A 19,019-nucleotide genomic window follows, 5' to 3' on the forward strand; every position below is an offset into this window, starting at 1 on the left:
TCTCTCTTCATCCTGCTCAGAATCCTCGGAATCAACCGCCTGAGCTTGAGCTGAGTGAATGTATCGCTGAAATGGAGAAATGGGTTTTGGGAAATTAGGGTTCTTGATGGGTTTGGAGCCGCCATAGCTCGATGGACGAAACAACGTCAAAGGTTGGGTCTGTTTTCCTTCGATTTTCGTTCAGGACGTTCTTGGCCAGCTCCCACTCGATCCGGTCCCGGTAAACGATGTCGTCAAGGTCCTGGTCGGCGAGTTTCGCCTAGTCCTCGAAGTTGTGAGCTCGAAGATTTTTGGAGACCCACTTGAGGTAGGCTGAAGGGAGGGTGCCCATCATGTTTCCCTTGTATTTTCCAAAGTCGATGACTTTGTCTCTGGCAGGCGGTGGTGTTGAGGTGGATAGAGAAGGTGGTTTGGGGGGTTTTATGGGTTTGAAGGAGCAGAAGAGGCGGAGGGGGTGCGGAGAGGTGTGGGAGAGTGGTGGGTTTAACGGAGGAGTGTGGAGGTGAAAAAGAGAGCTCAGGGTAGGATTGCCATAAACTTTTATTAAAGGGTCACTGTTCACCTGTGTTTTAGAGGTTTGCGCAGAAGCTGAAAAGCCATCTTTTCAACGTTGCATTTTGCTACTTCTGTTTTTTGGTTTTTTTTCATCCAAAACTGTGGAAAAAAAAAGATGAAGTTGAAAGTTTACCAAACACAAAAATGACCCCCAACTTTTTTTAAAATCACCTCAATCCCAAACCATACCTCAGTCTAACCTTGGAGCACCCAGTTTCTTTGTTCGAGGAATCCCCTGATTTAATTTCTAACCTTCTGCTGGAGGATGGTTTTCATTGTTAATGTTTTGATTATTTGGGAGGATAGTCTTAATTGTTATTTTGTTTGATGTGGGACACTCTTTTTCCCTTCATTCGGGTTACTTCTCAACAAGGTTTTTATCGAGGCCTACTGTTATCATCCTTATCTTTGATTGTACGTTGTTCTTGTTATGAATGAATATCGTACTTACATTTCAAAAAAAAAAAAAATTAAACATATAAATAAATATATATAGACATATCATAATCATGCACCTGCTGCTACTGCAATTGAAATTCTTTTTTTTTTCTTTTATGAAAATCATTTTACTTCTATTTCGTTTCTTGACCGACTTATTCAACATACTTTTTTTGCCCCACTACCTTAAAAAGTCTTAACAAGTTATGTCTGCGTCATGATGTGTGAACCTTCTTTATTATTTGTTGTTAAACTTGAAAAATTCAAAACCATAAACTTATTTTAGTAAACCATAACCTTAAAGATATCATGAACCTTTCTTGACAAACCTTATTGAAATTGACAAGGATATCTATAGCCGACATTCATGCGTCGGTAAAAAATATGATATTTACGATCCATTTGCCGCAAATACAAAATGCATATTTGTCCCTGAATTATGCTGTATATAAAACATGACTAGAGACATAAACCAACATTGTTTTAAGATATATAACAAAGGCCAAAAACATTTGCTATATATGATTCAAGTTATAGTTTTTGGCACGTTTTGTTGGTGATTACCAAGCCCAACCGTTGGATTTATTGAACCTTATACGGGACCATCATATACACCGCATATTGAGAGGCTATCGATTGACCAGAGATACAAATAAAACTAATAACAAAATAATATAAGAAGGTGGTCCATCAAATAAAGGATACACCCGTAGACCGTTGATATTTCATTATTTTTGGCATCAAACTCCGATACCTCCGTCCATCTTTGGGGTATTCGACGAACCAGATAATCCCACGTATTTCATGGTCCCATTCAGATATAAAACTGAGGCTAATTATTATTTTGGAGAGGTTCCATTGCACCACTTTTTTTACACGATTTTTTACACATAATTTTTATAGAGTTTACTATGTAATATATTTTAATGATTCGAATCATTAAAATACATTACGAAGTGATACCGACAAAAATACGTGTCAAAATTTGTGTAAAAATATTGGTGCAACAGCTCCGTCCCAGTGTTTTTTAGAATAAGGTATTTATATCTTTGTGTAAGAATTCACATTTGCCAGCTGACTTCCTGACCGTCCAAAATTGTTGAATGCCAAACCTACGACTTTTCCTCCTTTCTTACAACGTAATCCAAACAGTAAGTACAAAAATATTCACGTTGAAATTCTTTCTAATCTTGGACGGCTTTCGGTATTTTGCACATCATAGATTTTTTAGCCTGCTAATATAGAATTATGTTTTGTTTAACTGCTTAATTACACAATGTTCTAAGTTCAAACGTTTCCTTAATTTTCTTAAATAATAATTGTAGTGGATTGGGCAAAGTGCGCTACATACGATGAAAAAATTATGTTTTTCGTTTGTTTTGGAATAAATATTATAGTTTAATTAAAATAAATTAAGGTTAATACTGGACATCTGTTATTTCATCTTATACTCTGTTTTTATCGGACACAAAAATCCCATAATGGCAACAAACTTTTTGGTGCGTGACGATGAAGGTGGTGAGTGAGAGCGACATGACATGACCATTTGCAATACGAAAAATTAATGTGGTTCCAAATTTTAGGTTGAGGTCCTCTTTGGATTTCACACTCGAAAACATGCGAATTGAACAATATAGATTGTTTAAGTTAAATTTTGCAGTCTCTATTAGCCTGTCTTACTAGTTCAATTCACCTACAATTTTACCTCCAACACCTAAATATATCTATTTCTTGAACGCCATGGATTAATTAGTGGCTTCGGACTGTGAGATCCAAAGAGGATGTCATATCCAAATTTTATACGAGCCAGTGAGATGGATGGATTTCTAAGGGGGGGTCCATTTTAAGCAGTAATAAGATTGGGATTTTCTTGTGAAATGCCCCGTTTGGGAAAGAAGAAACAACAACAATCCTTGTAACCCCCGGTTGGCTGTCTTGCACATGAATCGTGCGGCAACACGCTTTTATTCTCTGTCACATTTTCACTCTCAATAGTTTTCTTCAATGATATTGTCCATTGCATTACTGCTTTGCCTCAATAATTGTATGTTTTGTCTCTCTCAAGATTTTAGAGAGGCGGCTCACTGCTAATCTTATCGGCTTTTTATTTTACTTATATGTATTAACAAATACATAGTAAAGGAGATGTACGGTTTTATTACAAAATATCTTGTAAAATTAGTAAAATCATTTCTTATATGTAGTAATTAATTTTTGTCATTTTTGTAAATTTTTCTGATGTGAAACCGTTTTGCATTATCATGTACATAGTACAATTTGACTGTATTAGACCTCATTTGGGATTTTCGTCAGTCCATTTATTTCTTTTTAAATAATAAAAAAAAATATATATCTCATGTTCTCATATGCACAATGTGAATTTTGGGATTATATAGCGAATTGTTGTCTTGCAAAATTTGTAAAGTTAGATAGATATTTATATTGTCAGATTGTGAATTTAAATTGTACATTCATGAGAAAATCAGCTTGATCGATAATTCAGACTTGTAGTATAGTAATATAAACATCTTATAATACTGCCACACAACTCAAGGAAAAAAATTGTTATCATATTCACACATATACATATACTACATTTTACACCTTTTAGAGTTAGAGGTTGTTTTCAAAATGGATCATGATCTTCATTATTTTTACATTAGACCATGGATTTTCACATTGTATCAATTTATATATTTCGTCTGTTTGAACATTGAATCATTCTCAAAGTGGTAACATGCCATATGAGGGACTCATTATAAGTTGGTATATAAGCCACAATTTTACAATTTTAACTAAAACTTTGCAACTGATCATCGATTTAGGGAAATATAAAGCTTCATGATAAGTTCGTTTTTGTCCATATGGTAGTGCCTTACGCACGTCAACCCATAAACATGTTCGACAAGAATCATGTGATTAATTTATCAAAAAAAACCAGCCCATAAATATATATTTATACGATTTTAAAACTTTAAAATACAACATGAGAAAATTGAAATTTCATAATATGTTTCAAAAAATCACTAGTAACTAACATAGATGATGTAAAATATAGTAACCCATAAATCCAGCTCCTTTATGCTTTTCCTCTTGTGATGCTTTTTAGGTTGGGTCAAGTCACTTCACTGTTTAGTTCCAATCAAATTACCTGTTTTGTACTTCCTTCAATTCAGATTCATATTAAGTGGAAATCAATTTGGTAAGTTTACTTTTAACTTCCTTAAAATCTCTCCTTGGCTCTTTCCAAAAAAAACAACAGAAAAAAAACAAGAAGCTCTCTAAAAAAAATAAAACCAAACAAATACACAAAAAAATTCAACACCCCATTCCAAATTTCCGAGTGTAACTCACTTTCTTTTACAGCGAACGCGTTCCCATTTCTTTCTTTTTAGTCTTTGAGACCTCCCTCAAAACCTCACAACCAGTTCTTATCTTTCTTCCTCTCCTTGCCTTCTCTCCCATCTGAAACTTCTCTCTCTATATATTTTTACATAACTTTCATGGTGGTTTGATTTTCTTTTTCCAAATTTGATTTCTGTAATTGGGTTTTTTTGTTTCAAAGATTTAAACACAGAAAAAAATTACACACAAACATGTTGGATCTTAACGTTAATTTCATCACCATAACTGAGACAAATTCTGTGGAGGTTGAAGATTCCGGGACCTCCAACTCCTCCGTCGTCAATGCCGAAGAAGCTCTGACTCCGAGCAATGCCGGAGACGAAGACTCCACCAACAACACCACTTCCTCTTTCATGTTTGATATCCTGAAGAGAGAGAAAGGTGGTCCCCGCAATTATGGGGCGGGAGACCAAGCGCAATCTATGCAGTTCGTGACGAGGTCGCTTTTTCCGGTGACCGGAGACGGTGGAGGAGGAAAGGAGGGGGAGGGGTATGGGTTGGGATTGTCGTCATCGTCCTCGCCAACGGCAAGGCCTCAGGGTCTGAAATTGTCGGTTGCCGAGTCGGGAGAGCAGACTCAGGCCGAACTGAGAGTTGTACAGCAGAAAAAACAGCCGCCCAGGAAGAGCCGCCGTGGGCCAAGATCCCGGAGCTCTGAGTACCGCGGCGTCACGTTTTACCGCAGGACAGGACGGTGGGAGTCGCATATATGGTGATCATCATCATCATCATCATTAATCATCATTAAGCTGTTTCATTAAGCAGTTAATTATCTTATCTAATCATTTTAATTTATTTATTTTCTTTTTTGGTTTGCAGGGATTGTGGGAAGCAGGTTTATTTAGGTGAGCAGATGATCATATAATTATTTTTAAGAAGATTGGATTCATGGGTTTTGCAGGATGGGATCTAAATTGCATTGGGTTTTGTTTTGTTTTTCTTTTTTGGTAGGTGGATTTGACACTGCTCATTCTGCAGCTAGGTAGTCGGTTTTCCATTTTTATAACGAGCATAATTTGTTTACAGTCTTCTAATATTTAGCAATATTATATTTTAAACTAATCTAAACTCAGCTCACTCGGGTTTAATGATTTTAGAGCATATGATCGAGCTGCAATCAAGTTTCGCGGAGTTGATGCCGATATCAATTTTAACCTAGGAGATTATGAGGAAGATATGAAACTGGTACAGAATGCGACTCAGTTTTTAATGATTAAAGAGTTTGGATTGACTTCAGATTTACTTACTAATTGCCGAACTTTTTTTGGTCGAATCTTTCTAATTATAGTTATGGTCGATTAATTTTTGTAGTTGGGGGATCTGAATAAAGAAGATTTTGTGCACGCGCTTCGTCGCCATAGCACAGGAGCCTCACGTGGGAACTCAAAATACAGAGGCGTAGCAGCAGCTGCTCTGCCTAAAAGTGGTGCCAGATGGGAAGATCTAATGGGACAAGTTCCTGGGAATAAGTGAGAACGATCCTCCCTTTAACTGAAGCTTACACACACACACACACACACACACATAAACATATATCTAATCTAATGTGTATTTTGTGTTGCTGGATTTCAGTGTCTTTGAAAAGAAGGCCGGCAAATGCAGGACCGGAAGAGAAGCAGTTGCAAACTTTGACCCTAATGTCTACGAAGGGGAGATAGTTTTACAAGCTAGCATTGAAGGTATGCGGCGAAACTAAAAAAATGTTGGTATTAGTGGTGCACAAACCAGCGTGTGAATTGATTATGAGTCCTGACCTACTAACAGGGCCAACCAAAATTCACTCGCGCGCGTGTGTGTGAATCTTTTTCTCTCGTTAAGCTAACGTCAATTTTTTCGATTTTGGTTGTCTTTAGTACTAAATGACAACATAAACAAAAAAGTCCATGGTTACTCATGAATTGATACAATGAATTTGGTATTGATGTAAATGCAGGCAGTGGTCACAACCTTGATCTGAGCCTAGGGATTTCTCAACCTTGTTCTACTGGTAAAATGGGGAAAGGAAAATTTGGGGATTTTCAATTTCCTAAAGAGAAGCCAATGGTATGTCCTTAATTTCCTTAAAAAAAATCCTAATTTTAGTAATTTTCATGTTTTTGTCCTCTTTTTTTCTTTTTCTTATATTTATGTTGTTTTCATTTTTATTGTATTTTTTGAGATATTTTCTGAATGCATGTGGCATTCGTCAGTGAGTCCCTTTGTTGGTGGCTGTTTGATGATGATAAGTGCCAACTTGTGCAGGTTAATGGGTTTTGTTCTGCAGCTGTGGGAGTGGGACAACCCCCTCATGTTTTAACAATGGTAGCCAAGCATCCTGCCCTATATCCAGGTTTCGTACAAAAACATGAGGTAATACTTCTCATCTCTATCATATATTGCTAACTGTTTATTTATTTTGAGGATAGATGGACTTTTTATTCTAGTTTTTAGAAGTTTATATATACGAATGCATAAAATTATAGAGTGATGAATGAAATTGCTGAATATAATGATTAGATGTGCGTTGAATGATTAAAAAAAAAAAAAATTTAACTGATGGGTTTGAGCTACTTAAAATGCATACATCTTATGTGATGAGTAAAGAGTAATGTTATTCATACTGTGTTTTTGTATCACGTTTCTGTACCATCTTAGATGGCATCTGATGTGGACAACCACATCATTTAAAAATTTTGCAAAATCTAAGGAAAGAAAGAAGAAAGACTCCTCGTATACCACAGTCATCATTTAATTAACTAGTTTTTTTTTTTTAATTATTGGCTTATTAAATAATGAACCAAATTTAAAAATCTGATTAATTCAAATGATATGGCTATCCACATCAAATGCCACCTAAGATGATATGAAAATATGGTACAACAATATGGTATGAATAGCGTTAATCACTTCTTGCTCCATCTTTATCCTCACACCTAAGTTTGTCTCCTACTTAGGCATCATCTAATTGATTAGTGGGTCGGGCAAGATTGGAATCACATCATGTCTCCTGTCTCGTCCTATATAATCTCAAAAATAATTTACATGGCACGGGTACACTGTCATGAAGAACAAGACATTTAGACAAAAAACTTATATATGTCTTTATTTCTTTGACATGGATTGCCACTACGACAGTGTACTTGTGCGGCCATACCATGTAAGTCCTCATAGAGATGAGACTCCTAACATATTTAACATGTGAGATTATTATCCAATTTAATGTGTATGGTCCCCTTTTTTATTAAGACCACCAAACATGGAAGAGGACCCTGGTCATTTTTTGACTCGCATGTCTTTTGAGCCAGACCTGGATTGTCTGTCCTCTCTATCTCATATCCTTCCTATTTCTGTGATCACGGTTAAGTCACGTCAACATTTTATATTGATTTTTTTATAGAAATAATAAGACAAAAAACAATGGAAATATAAAATGTTAACGTGGCTTAACCGTGATCACATAAATAGAAGGGGATGGGAAGGGTATGGGATGGGATGGGGAAGACAGACAATCCAGGTCCTTTTTGAGCCCCCTCACCAGATTGAAGGTGAGTGAAGAAAAATAATAGATAATTATGTCATTTCCCTTGCATCAATTCGTAAAGGTTGCTATGCAGGTGAAACGATCCAGATCAGACATTTTATTCGCAAAATACGTTTCAAATTAGTCTATACTAATTAACCTAAACCTTTTCTTGCAGGAAATGGCTTCAGGTCATAACAGATTGCAACCAATTTCTTCGCCGAGATACACAAACTGGGCATGGCAAGTTCATGGAAACAGCAACAATGTCAGCCCAATGCAAGTGTATTCCATTGCAGCATCATCAGGATTCCCATCTTCCACAGCTACTACACCTCCATCAGCTACTTACCTTCCTCCGAACCTCCAAGACGGTAGTGCTTCCGCCTGCAACGTCCGCCGCCTTCCTTTCCCAGCCGCATCCAGCATGTACTAGTGCTTTTGAAAGGCTGGCTAGGTCGTGAGCAAATGTATTAGTTTGTAATGTGCAGAGATGTTAATTTTTCGTTTCGAATGTGTTTCACATTATCAAACAGAGTGGTATGTAATATCACCTAACATTGTCCTTGTAATTGTTGGGCCGGCCCAGGCCCTGGCAGGGTGATCGTTCGGAGCTCAAAATAATTTGGGGCATCAAAAAAATTAATATATGTTTTCATAAGAGTATAAATTTATAAAATTTTAGTTCAATGACAAATAAATTTAACTAGAATTGATGGCTTTGTTGTTTGAAATTAATGAGAAGGTCTTGGGTTCAAAACATCATGTGTGCTTATTCACTATTTAATTTTTACAAATTTCTTTTCATAAGAGTATAAATATATAAAATTTGACTAAATGATCAAGAAGTTTAATTAGAATCAATGGTTTTTGTTGTTTAAAATTAACGAGAGGTTCTTAATTCGAAATGCTAAGTGCATATTTATTCTTTTCAATTTTTACGAATTTTTGTTTGATTGTTAATTTATATTTAATTAGTAGCTAATAGCTGTGTGGATTCTTATTTTTAAACATTTGTTCCAATTCAAGTCTAATCTTCAACAAAGAGTAATGTGTTGGCTAAATTTTTAGATCAAATTTCCAAATCATATGACGTGTCATAAAAAAAAATAATTTAATACCCATTTGTTACTTAGACATATTGACAATACTAAAAAACTTCATTATTTTTTTAGTCTCATATTGACATGGTTAGTAAATAAGAAAAAACACCTCACGATTTATACAAAAACACTTTAAAAGTTCAGATGGAAAACAAAACTCATATTTAACTACTTGTAACCCCGGAGTTTTTTTGTTTCCTTCTCACGATACAAAATAAATTAGTTTTTTTCTGTATTTCTAAATTGTTAAGTTTGAAGTGCTTTTATAAGTATAATTTTATCGATGTCTTACATGTGAAAACAAATAATTTTCTTATATAAAGTGAGGGCACATTTTTTAGCGTCGCTCCAGACCTCAAAAATCTCCAGACCGCCCTACTGTTGTATATGAGCTTCAGTTTTAAGTAAACGGTTATATCTTTCCAGTTGCGAAGGTGGAATGCATGAGGAAAAGAAACTTGTATGTTACCAGAAGTTTCTCATGTATGATTGTCACATCGGCATGAGAAAGTATACATCAATTGGCTCATATTAACACATAATTATTTGTTAATACCACAATTTTAAAAATCATTACATAGTAGGCCGATGGAAAGGGGCGTAGTGCCTTGATACTTAGGCGGAAGTCTGGCGGTTTTTTTTTATATATTTAATAAAATATATTATATAACGCTAGTGTCTTGGGCTTAATTAAGGCGGATAGTTAGGTTGCTGCTTAGCCAATTTTTCAAAGACTCTTTAATACTATATTTGACATATCAATTATGTCTTTTATTCATATTATAACGCGTATTTAAAGTCTCTGACCAACCTTCTGACATGCAAGAAGCTTGAATTCAATTTGTTAGTTATGTTCTGTGCGTTGGGTGAGCTTCAATAAGTTTCAAGGCATCCAAGTTGCATGCTAGAAAGAAGGGTGGTAGTTTGGATCCTGATGCTCATCAACCTTGACCTTGAACCCTGAACTAGAATCAACGTAACATTTATTTAAATCTTTAAGCACCTATGAATATAGCTTTAATATGGTAATTAGTAAACATAAATGGCTTGTAACTCAATTGGTTAAAAATCTTTGCTTTTAAATCTGAGGTCTTGTGTTCGAATCTCCCTCCCCGTAATTTAGTGTTTACTTACTTTAGGTAGATGGCGTTTTACTGCAATGACAGATAGCAATTATGCCCATGCACCATGGTGTTGGTTCATCTCTACCGATTTCCCTCCATCCTAACTACTAACTATTTAACTTACTAACGTTATCGTTTGCGTGTATGATCTTTCAATGATGATAAAGAAAATGAACGGTTCCGATTATAATGTTTGGACGGTAAACGTTCATTAATCACAAGTAAGAGGACAAGTAAGTCCCCCATGAGACACAAGCATTAATATCCTTAATTCAAACCTTAATTAGGTAATGTGTACACTAATTTTTAACTCAGCTTGCTTAAAAGAAGTTGTATATTTTGGCTTGTTGAAGCGTATTATGTTTCACAACATAAGAATATAACCACTTAGGGCGTGTTTATTAACGCAGAAACATAATGGCTAGAAAGAGGTCATTTAAACAGCACTGACGAAATGTATTATACTTGGCATTTCAGTTTTTCATTACAAGGGAAAACTAACTAAATCGAACAATGTGTTCTATTTATATCACGAGACATTGAGTACGATACACCACGATATGGTTAGGCCTAATCGTAGTCCAACCAAGCCCTCCACTGAAAAAAATTTCCAACATATATATTTTAAAATTCATATTTGTTCTTGAAATCGATTAAAACCCAAGTCACATTCCTATATAAGATAAACGAAATAAATGCAATTTGGTCGATAAATGAGAGACGTGTCACATCCCGGTCCGAGGTGGATCACTTCCCGGGCTCGCTCCACCATCGTAGTACGATATTGTCCGCTTTGGGCCCCCAGCACTGTTAGAACCAATCAAATGTCAAGTGTATAATATATAACAATTTGCACAGTTTTATTTCAAATGGAAAAACTCAACGACAAATACAATATATTAAAACATAAACACTTAATGAAATTATATATAAAATCACTAACTTGTTCCTTGAAGATAGAGGCTTGCAGAAGCAATCTCCTAAGACAGAAATTCGTCCTTACACCAGTGCAGCAGTTCAATGGACGTCTATCTTGCAAGATACAACTATCTAATCCAAGTTCTTGCACTCGAACTCGGATTCTTGGCGAATTAGTTGTGGTGTTTCTCTATGAAGTGTGAAGGATTCGATGGAAAAAATTGTTCTTCTTGTTTCTGATTCGACAACCATATATATAATGGTGTAAATGAGCAGTTGAAACCGTTCATGTAATCAGTTTTATCCTTTCAGAAAAAACTGAATGCAAAAATCAAAAACATAAAAATGATACTTGGGTTTTTCGTCCATCCGAGCCCCAAAGCCCAAGGCCCATCTTTGAAATTTAATATATGCACCCAAACCCTCCAAGTCCAAGGCCTAAGGTCCATGGCTTTGGCCCAATTTATTTCAAATTATAAGTGAGTGAACTCACTTATAAAGAAGAAGTTATAAAGCTGTTTGGGCGATGTGGGACTTGGAGTCCCACACAAAACTCAAGTTCCAACAAGCACATCCTCACGGTTTTGTTTCTGGGAACTCACATAAGAACTTCCCGATGGGTCACCCATCCTGGAAATGCTTTCGCGCGCTACTTGCTTAACTTCGGAGTTCCGATGGAACTCGAAGCCAGTGAGTTCCCAAAATGTCTCGTGCTAGGTAGGGATGAGAATATACATATAAGGATCACACCCCGGGGCGGGTCACTTCCCCGGCCCGCTCCACCACCGTAGCACGATATTATCCGCTTTGGACCCCCAACACACCCTCACAGTTTTGTTTCTGGGAACTCACATGAGAACTTCCCGATGGGTCACCCATCCTGGGAATGCTCTCGCGCACTACTCGCTTAACTTCAGAATTCTGATGGAACCCGAAGCCAGTGAGCTCCCAAAAGGCCTCGTGCTAGATAGGAATAGAAATATACATATAAAAATCACATCCCTAGACGATGTGGGATATCACAGACGACTATTTGATCTACGGTCGTAAATAGACCAAATTGAATATCATGCTCAAACTTAACTTGTGTAATTTCTTTTTGAGCTCGGGCTGCTTTTTGTACAAGTTAAATAATTCCAAGCATGATACTAAACTCAAGTTGTATCGAATTTATTTGTGTTGTAAGAAATTAACACAGATTGTCACGTATTTTATTGTTAATAAATAATTTGTAGTATATAAAAAAAAATACTAAAGATTCTTTTTTAAAAGTGAAATTCTTCATGAACTTTCTATTATATTTTTTGTACAATGTTGACATGAAAATTAATGTTAAACTGTAAGATAGTAAATAGTCTATAATAAGTTCCACTTTAAGATAGTGTCTTTAGCGTTTTTCATTAAATAAATATAACAAAAAATATTTTAGAATATACCAATAAAATCTTAATAAAATTTCTTAATTGGTCAGAAAAATAAAACATGGAATAATAAATAAATTGAACATAAACTTATTAGTAAAAGACTTGTAATTTAGTTAGTTCAGAATATTCACATTTTGCAATATAGGTTTCAAGTTCAACTCTTTTTCTTTCAATGTGATTTCGAACTGTTTCAAGCTGATTATAACCCTAATTTGCTTTAGTAATATTTTATCTTTTTTTTTTTTATAATTTTTTTGTAAACCAAAAACGTTATATATTAGAGATTTAGCTTTTATATTTACAATTATTTATTACAACCATCGTCTCAATAGTATACAAATTATGTGAGTAAACCAAAAAGGTTATATATTAGAGGTTTAGCTCTTATATTTACAATTATTTAGTACAATCACCGTCTCAAATAATTAGTATAAATAATGTGAATATATGTATTAATTATAATAGGTAAATTATAAACATATCGTTTTTCCCATGTGGGAAAATCGTACTTAAAAATTGTCCATGGATAAACCCCACGAGTAGCCAGCAGTAACTCAGTAGCAACTCGCAACTCAGTCTTCTTCTCCAAAACCCCCAAAACCCCGAAACCAAAATGCGGCGCGCCATAGACGCCCACCTCAAGGCGGCGCGTCTCTTTCCCTCCTTATCATACTTCTCTTCTTCCTACTCACCGTCTACGCCTCGCGTCACCGTCAGTGCAATCCTAACCCTAGCTCATCCCCACGCTCCTTCCATTTCCAAAACGCTGAACCTCCACTCGATAACAATTTCCTCCTGCTCTTCGATTCTCAGAAACCACGGCGTCGCCTCCAATTTTGGCCTCGCCGTCGTGCGCTGCGTTTCGTCGGTCCCGCATGCCGATACATTGGAGTGGAACGAGCCGGTTTCGTGCTCGGAGGTCGGCGATGGCCACAAAGCCCCCGTGGACGAAGACTCCAAGCCCTCGATTCCTGTCCGAGCATACTTCTTCTCCACCAGGTTCTGTTTTCGGATCTTTCATTTTTTTGAATTTAGTAACTTTTTGTTTCGAAATTGTCCCAGAAATGTTTGGGAATGAAAAGGCAGAGGATTTCACTAGTTTAGTGTTCATATTGTTTAGGATCAGAGTGTGAATTCTGTGATTCTACTTGGTTTTTATAATTTGCAAGTATCTTTGTCAAATGTAGTGTCGATTTAAGAAGCTTGGTAGAGCAGAACAGGCTGAATTTCATCCCACCTACATCGCGAATGACTAATTATGTTGTTTTTAAGTTCGGGGAGCTTTCCGATTCTAACGATGTAAGTTTGCTGCATTTTTCTTTGATTTCCAGTGATTTCGGCTCTGATTTGGTTTCTTTTCTTAACAAAGAAAGGGATAATAAGACCCTTTCTGCAGATGGGATAATCTTGTACCTTTTACCGCTTCCTGCATTTTACCTACATTTTCTGTATTTGCCCGAAAAAAATGATACTATAAGTTGAATGCAGTTTCTATGTTTCAGGGTTTGGGCCTTAGTTTAAGTGGGAGTGACTGTTGCTACATGGTAGTCTTTCAGTATGGCTCCATTGTCTTGTTCAATGTCCGTGAAAAAGATATTGATGGGTATTTGAAAATCGTGGAAAAACACGCATCAGGATCGCTGCCTGAAATGAGAAAGGATGGTGAGACTGTATAAACAAAATTATATCCTTTCAGATAAGAAGTTTATGAATTCTGCACTATCTGATTCATTTCGTTAATCTTTCTGTTCTGTACACAGACATTCCATGTTGTGTTATAGCTAAGAAAGTTTTTTATTGACTGAGTATTCATGCTGGGCTCAATTGTTTTTTTTATTTTTTATTTCTTGGTCAATCAATATTGTTGGACTGCAACCTTCGTTAATTTTAACGTTGCAAAGTAAAATTTTCTGTTTTCTGCTTCATTATTGCTGCTCCAGTGGTTGTGGATTACAATTTTTGGGATAGTTTTCACATCTGAACTTTTATTTTGTTATGAAATCAGAGTATGAGGTGAGAGAGAACCCCACTTTGCATACATGGATGGAAGGTGGATTAGATTACATAATGTTGCAGTACTTGAATGTTGATGGAATCCGTACTATTGGTAGTGTTCTAGGTCAAAGTATTGCGCTTGATTACTATGTGCGCCAGGTATATCTGCTGTGCATAATCTTGGGAACTTCAACTTTGTGAAAACGTAACTTGATGATTTATCTCAGAACTCTGTTTCTTCTTTTAGGTTGATGGAATGGTTGCCGAGTTTACGGACATTAATCGTGAAATGGAAACTACTGGGAAGTTTAAAATGAAGAGGAAGAAACTGTTTCAGTTAGTGGGAAAGGCAAATTCCAATCTTGCTGATGTGATTCTTAAGCTCGGACTCTTTGAGAGGTAATAATTTTAAATCCATACTGCAGTTACCAATCTGAAATTTGGTTTTGGATAACAGTGATCCTCCGTAAGACGGGCATAATGTTATCTGCATGTATGGTTACGATTGACAGGAAAAGTAATGAATCAGAAGACAAAAAACCCTTTCTGCTATTCTTTTTCACCCATCTGAGAAGGTTTTAGTTTCTTGACATGTTTAATCCAACTAATGAAAAATTGATTGACTTTACAGATCGGATATTGCCTGGAAGGATGCCAAATATGCACAGATATGGGAATATCTCAGGGATGAATTTGAGTTGACTCAGAGATTTGCAAGTCTTGATTTTAAGTTGAAGTTTGTGGAGGTACACAAAACAAATTATTCTCAATACTGGTTTACTAAATCTGGTGAACTACTTTTCAACTGCTGTGGATGTTGTGCTGACATCTTGTTTTCTTCGTTGCAGCACAATATTCGTTTTCTTCAGGAAATTCTTCAAAACAGGAAGTCAGATTTCTTGGAATGGCTCATCATTGCGTTAATAGGTGCTGAAATTCTTCTCTCCCTTTACGACATTGTCCACAGGTCGGCACTTGCTTCGCTTTAGCCCCAGGATCGATGATGCACGAAGTCGAATGTGCCCCTATACAATGTCCTGGTCACTGTATATCTTACAGCCCCCCTCAAATTTGTTGCTTTCTGCTTAGTTGAATTGTGTAATTACGACTTGAATTGATCTTATGATCTGATAAATAAATCATAGATTTTGTATTGCTGTTTTCCTCATGTCAGTTGGCATCCACAATCCAAGAAAGTTCTATACAATGATGAATTTATCGAAACCTTAAGTCATGGGAAAACAAAATAATTCAAAACTGCAAAGCGTATCGTCGTTTCACTATTTATCAAAAAGGAAAAAAATTCGATTTCGCTCTGTCGCACGCATCGGAAAATTTAGCAAGAGTAGCCAAAGCAACCGAGATTTTGACACCAGCAGATGCTCGAGGGAACCCCTCGAGCACTGAACCGATTTTCTCCTTCCTGCTCGGGTGTCGGGAATGAAGAATGATTTCTTGCAAGCTCCTTCCGTGTTCAAGCAAAAACCTGGCAAACTTAATCACATTCTCATTGATTCTATGTGAGTAATCATGAATATTCACTACCTTCAAGTGACCTAGGAAGTGACTCAAAATTTGAGCTTGACTTTCCCAGAATTGCTCTTCAGTGCAACCGGCATCGTCCAGCAAAATGTTGTGCCATGTCTGAATTCAAAATTTGAGCGAAATTGATAGTAAAGATATAAACTGAACTATAAATCGATCGACGAACAAAACCAGAGTGCGGAAACTTACCGGTAAATAAGTTTCGAGATATGTGTTCATTGTGTAAATACTCAGAGTATGTAGTTTGGGAGAGCTCTTGAAGAGGCATGTTATACCTGGGATGACATCTTTGTTGAAAACCCTAATAAAAATTTGCAATGTCTTAAGGTTCATGAATGAGTACGGTAGACCGCCTTCAAAATAAATATCCGATAGAATCTGCATAAATGAACAATTGATCGACTGTACTTAATGACCAAAACAAAAACACTAAATAACTTATATAATACATCATCGTGAGCGACCTCAAACCAATAAGGCTCTCCGCTTTGCGATGGTCGAAGACGGGAGAGCGTTTATCGTAAGCAACCTTACTCTTACTTTGCAAAGAGACTATAAATTTTCCATTTTGAATGTAGGTTTTGAGTTAAAAAGCATTACAAAGAGACAGATCCTGAATCCATAGAAGTCAAAAGTAGACATAAGATAAAAACAGATGAAAAGTTGTTTAACCATACATGGATGTTTCATATAGGCAGTGATTTCAATTCAACACACCATTACACCCTTTTAGTTTTGACTGTGTTGATTTTCCTTTAACTGTTTAATCTAAACGGGTACAAAACTAAAGTGTGTGTATGAGGTGAGAAAATGTGTGTTAAATTATTTAGCTTTCATATATAATTATGGGTGTCCGACTTAATGAACGCGGTCCCCCATATTTGCTTCTCTCTAAATACGAGTAAGTGTAATAGTGTATAATTAGAAAAGTTACTTCAAAATTTTCCAAATATCTTATAGGATAGTAAGAATTCCGAACGCTATAATCTCTGAAATTTCCAAACAATATATTGCAAGTCTCTCTCAAAACGTTTATGGATTGGAGGAGGAAATCTACCGAGTAGTAATGCATTTTGTTTTCTGAAAACAAACAAAACAATGCATGTTTGATGTCATGAGATCAGTTCACTACTTATAGATGAACTGCACAGCACCTCTAAGTAAACAAGAAAACATGCATAAATTTTGGAAAACTAACCCGGAGATAGCTATCATAAATGCAAAGCTTCTGAACCTGCGAAGATCCACAAAGAAGATTGACTGTTGGCTTCGCCATGGTCACATCGACTACTTTACCGAAACAAGCCAGGTGACATGCTCTCAGGATGGGAAAGCTCGGAGCAAAACTTTCCTCCGTACCGTAGTCATGTTGCCACCAGAAAGTTTTCAGATTCGGGGCAAAAATTTTGACCCGATTTCCATTAACCATTACTTCAAAAGAGTGTTTGATTTCCAAATTCTCTAGTCTCATTCCGGAGATGTGCAGGCTGCTAAGAAACATCTTGACAATGTGTACATCTTTGATGTTTGGACAAGTAATTTTGAGATGAGCGATGCCTTCACAATTTGTAATACTTAATTTCTCAAGAGAAGGTAAAGAAGAAGCAGAAAATAAATCCAGCTCCAAAGCACTATCCAAAAACTCCACACGAGTTAGAGACAATGTGTGAAGTTGGTGCAGACCACTTTTAGCCACAGCATTAGAAGATAATAAAAGACCAAAGTATGGTTTTGGAATTGATGGCGAATAATATGGATTTTTATAGGTGGCTAATGTGAGGCTCCTCAACGAATCACACTTGAACAAACTAGGCAAACCGAATGCGTCACCGGAAAAATACTTGTCAGTTAAGGAGACGTCGAGTGCAAGTTCTTCAACCCTATACTTCACCACCCGATCAATACAAGAATACAAACAAGAAGAACTCAGATATCCTTTAGCCCTAAAAACCTTTAAATTGGAGTTTTCGTGGCGGTGTCTCAGTACTTTGCTTATGAATTCCACTGCTCCACCTTTAACATCGGAGAAGTCTAGGATAGGAAGGGAAGCCCATAAATGATTCCATTGTCTAGACAAAACACTGGTTTGTGCAGTGGATCCGACGGGTAGAAGGGAGAGTATGTGATGCAATATATCATCCGGAAGACTACTGATTCGGTTGCTACTGCTTCCTTCAGTGTGTAAGTCTTCTTCCTCGGGAAGCCTTCCCCCTTTAGCTCTTGCTTCCATGGTTTTGGATAACGAAATTGTCTTCTTTGAAGATTAACCGATTGGGGAAAAATTTTTCTTTGAGGAGGAAACGAAGAACGTTAGGTTAGGGTTTTAGACCTACTTTGCCGTTTACTCTCCACGTTTTCTTATTTATGTTATTAATATTTGAATAACAGTAAACAAGTCAATCCTAGTTGAACAACGAAAGCTCCCAATCCAAATTCACAAGGATATTTGCCCTAAAATAAAAAATAACGAAGGATAAGAAAACCTATATCTTTACCACTATGTTCCTCCGAAAGACTATAATAAAAATAGAGAGGTGTTATTCCCACCCCAATGTCTTATCTTCCCATCCACTTTTTTATGAATTTTTTAATTACAAATTTGTTCATTTGTAAAATGACTAATAAGGACATTAATCCTTAATTTCAAAAATGTTACTTTTTATAAAAAATTTCAAATATATCCAAAATTTCACTAAAATAGACAAAAATACCCTCAAATTTAAAAATTAAATAAATTAAAGGCTTTTTAGCTATCATCGCCTCAAGCTTCGATCCAACTCATCTTCGCTTCTACACTCCACCACCATAACCCTATACCCTTCGACCCCCTCATCACCGACATTAAGCGTTGTCGTGGTTACTACAAGTGGGAGAAGCATAATTTCAATCATGCCTTCAATGCTTTTTTTCTTACTAATATCATTTTTAGTTTTAAATATAAAAATAGTTTTTAAAGTTAATCCACATGTCGTTATATGATTGTATTTGTGAGACCCACGTGGCGTCATATCAA

General features: G+C 36.2%; 3 protein-coding genes across 3 annotated transcripts; 2 read left to right on the plus strand and 1 right to left on the minus strand.

Annotated features, from left to right (window-relative positions):
• The first annotated feature begins 4,408 nt into the window (after positions 1–4,408).
• LOC137721278 (AP2-like ethylene-responsive transcription factor TOE3) lies at positions 4,409–8,601 on the plus strand. The gene is made up of 9 exons (XM_068460383.1): positions 4,409–5,110; positions 5,218–5,243; positions 5,350–5,380; positions 5,496–5,583; positions 5,710–5,867; positions 5,971–6,077; positions 6,332–6,441; positions 6,640–6,747; positions 8,076–8,601. The coding sequence occupies exons 1-9, from the start codon at positions 4,590–4,592 to the stop codon at positions 8,331–8,333; spliced, it is 1,407 nt and encodes a 468-aa protein (XP_068316484.1). The 5' UTR covers positions 4,409–4,589; the 3' UTR covers positions 8,334–8,601.
• Positions 8,602–12,969: 4,368 nt separating this feature from the next.
• LOC137720901 (protein RETARDED ROOT GROWTH-LIKE-like) lies at positions 12,970–15,616 on the plus strand. The gene is made up of 7 exons (XM_068460023.1): positions 12,970–13,465; positions 13,654–13,765; positions 13,969–14,128; positions 14,472–14,620; positions 14,709–14,860; positions 15,093–15,207; positions 15,310–15,616. Exons 1-7 carry the CDS (start codon positions 13,080–13,082, stop codon positions 15,448–15,450), a joined length of 1,215 nt encoding a protein of 404 aa, XP_068316124.1. The 5' UTR covers positions 12,970–13,079; the 3' UTR covers positions 15,451–15,616.
• A 132-nt stretch (positions 15,617–15,748) lies between these two features.
• LOC137719731 (putative F-box/FBD/LRR-repeat protein At4g03220) lies at positions 15,749–18,236 on the minus strand. Its single transcript, XM_068458764.1, has 3 exons — positions 17,205–18,236; positions 16,196–16,384; positions 15,749–16,105 (listed from the first exon to the last, which is right to left on the minus strand). Exons 1-3 carry the CDS (start codon positions 18,234–18,236, stop codon positions 15,749–15,751), a joined length of 1,578 nt encoding a protein of 525 aa, XP_068314865.1.
• Between the last annotated feature and the right edge of the window lie 783 nt (positions 18,237–19,019).

Source organism: Pyrus communis, chromosome 16 (assembly GCF_963583255.1).
Source record: "Pyrus communis chromosome 16, drPyrComm1.1, whole genome shotgun sequence".
Classification (NCBI taxonomy): domain Eukaryota; kingdom Viridiplantae; phylum Streptophyta; class Magnoliopsida; order Rosales; family Rosaceae; genus Pyrus; species Pyrus communis.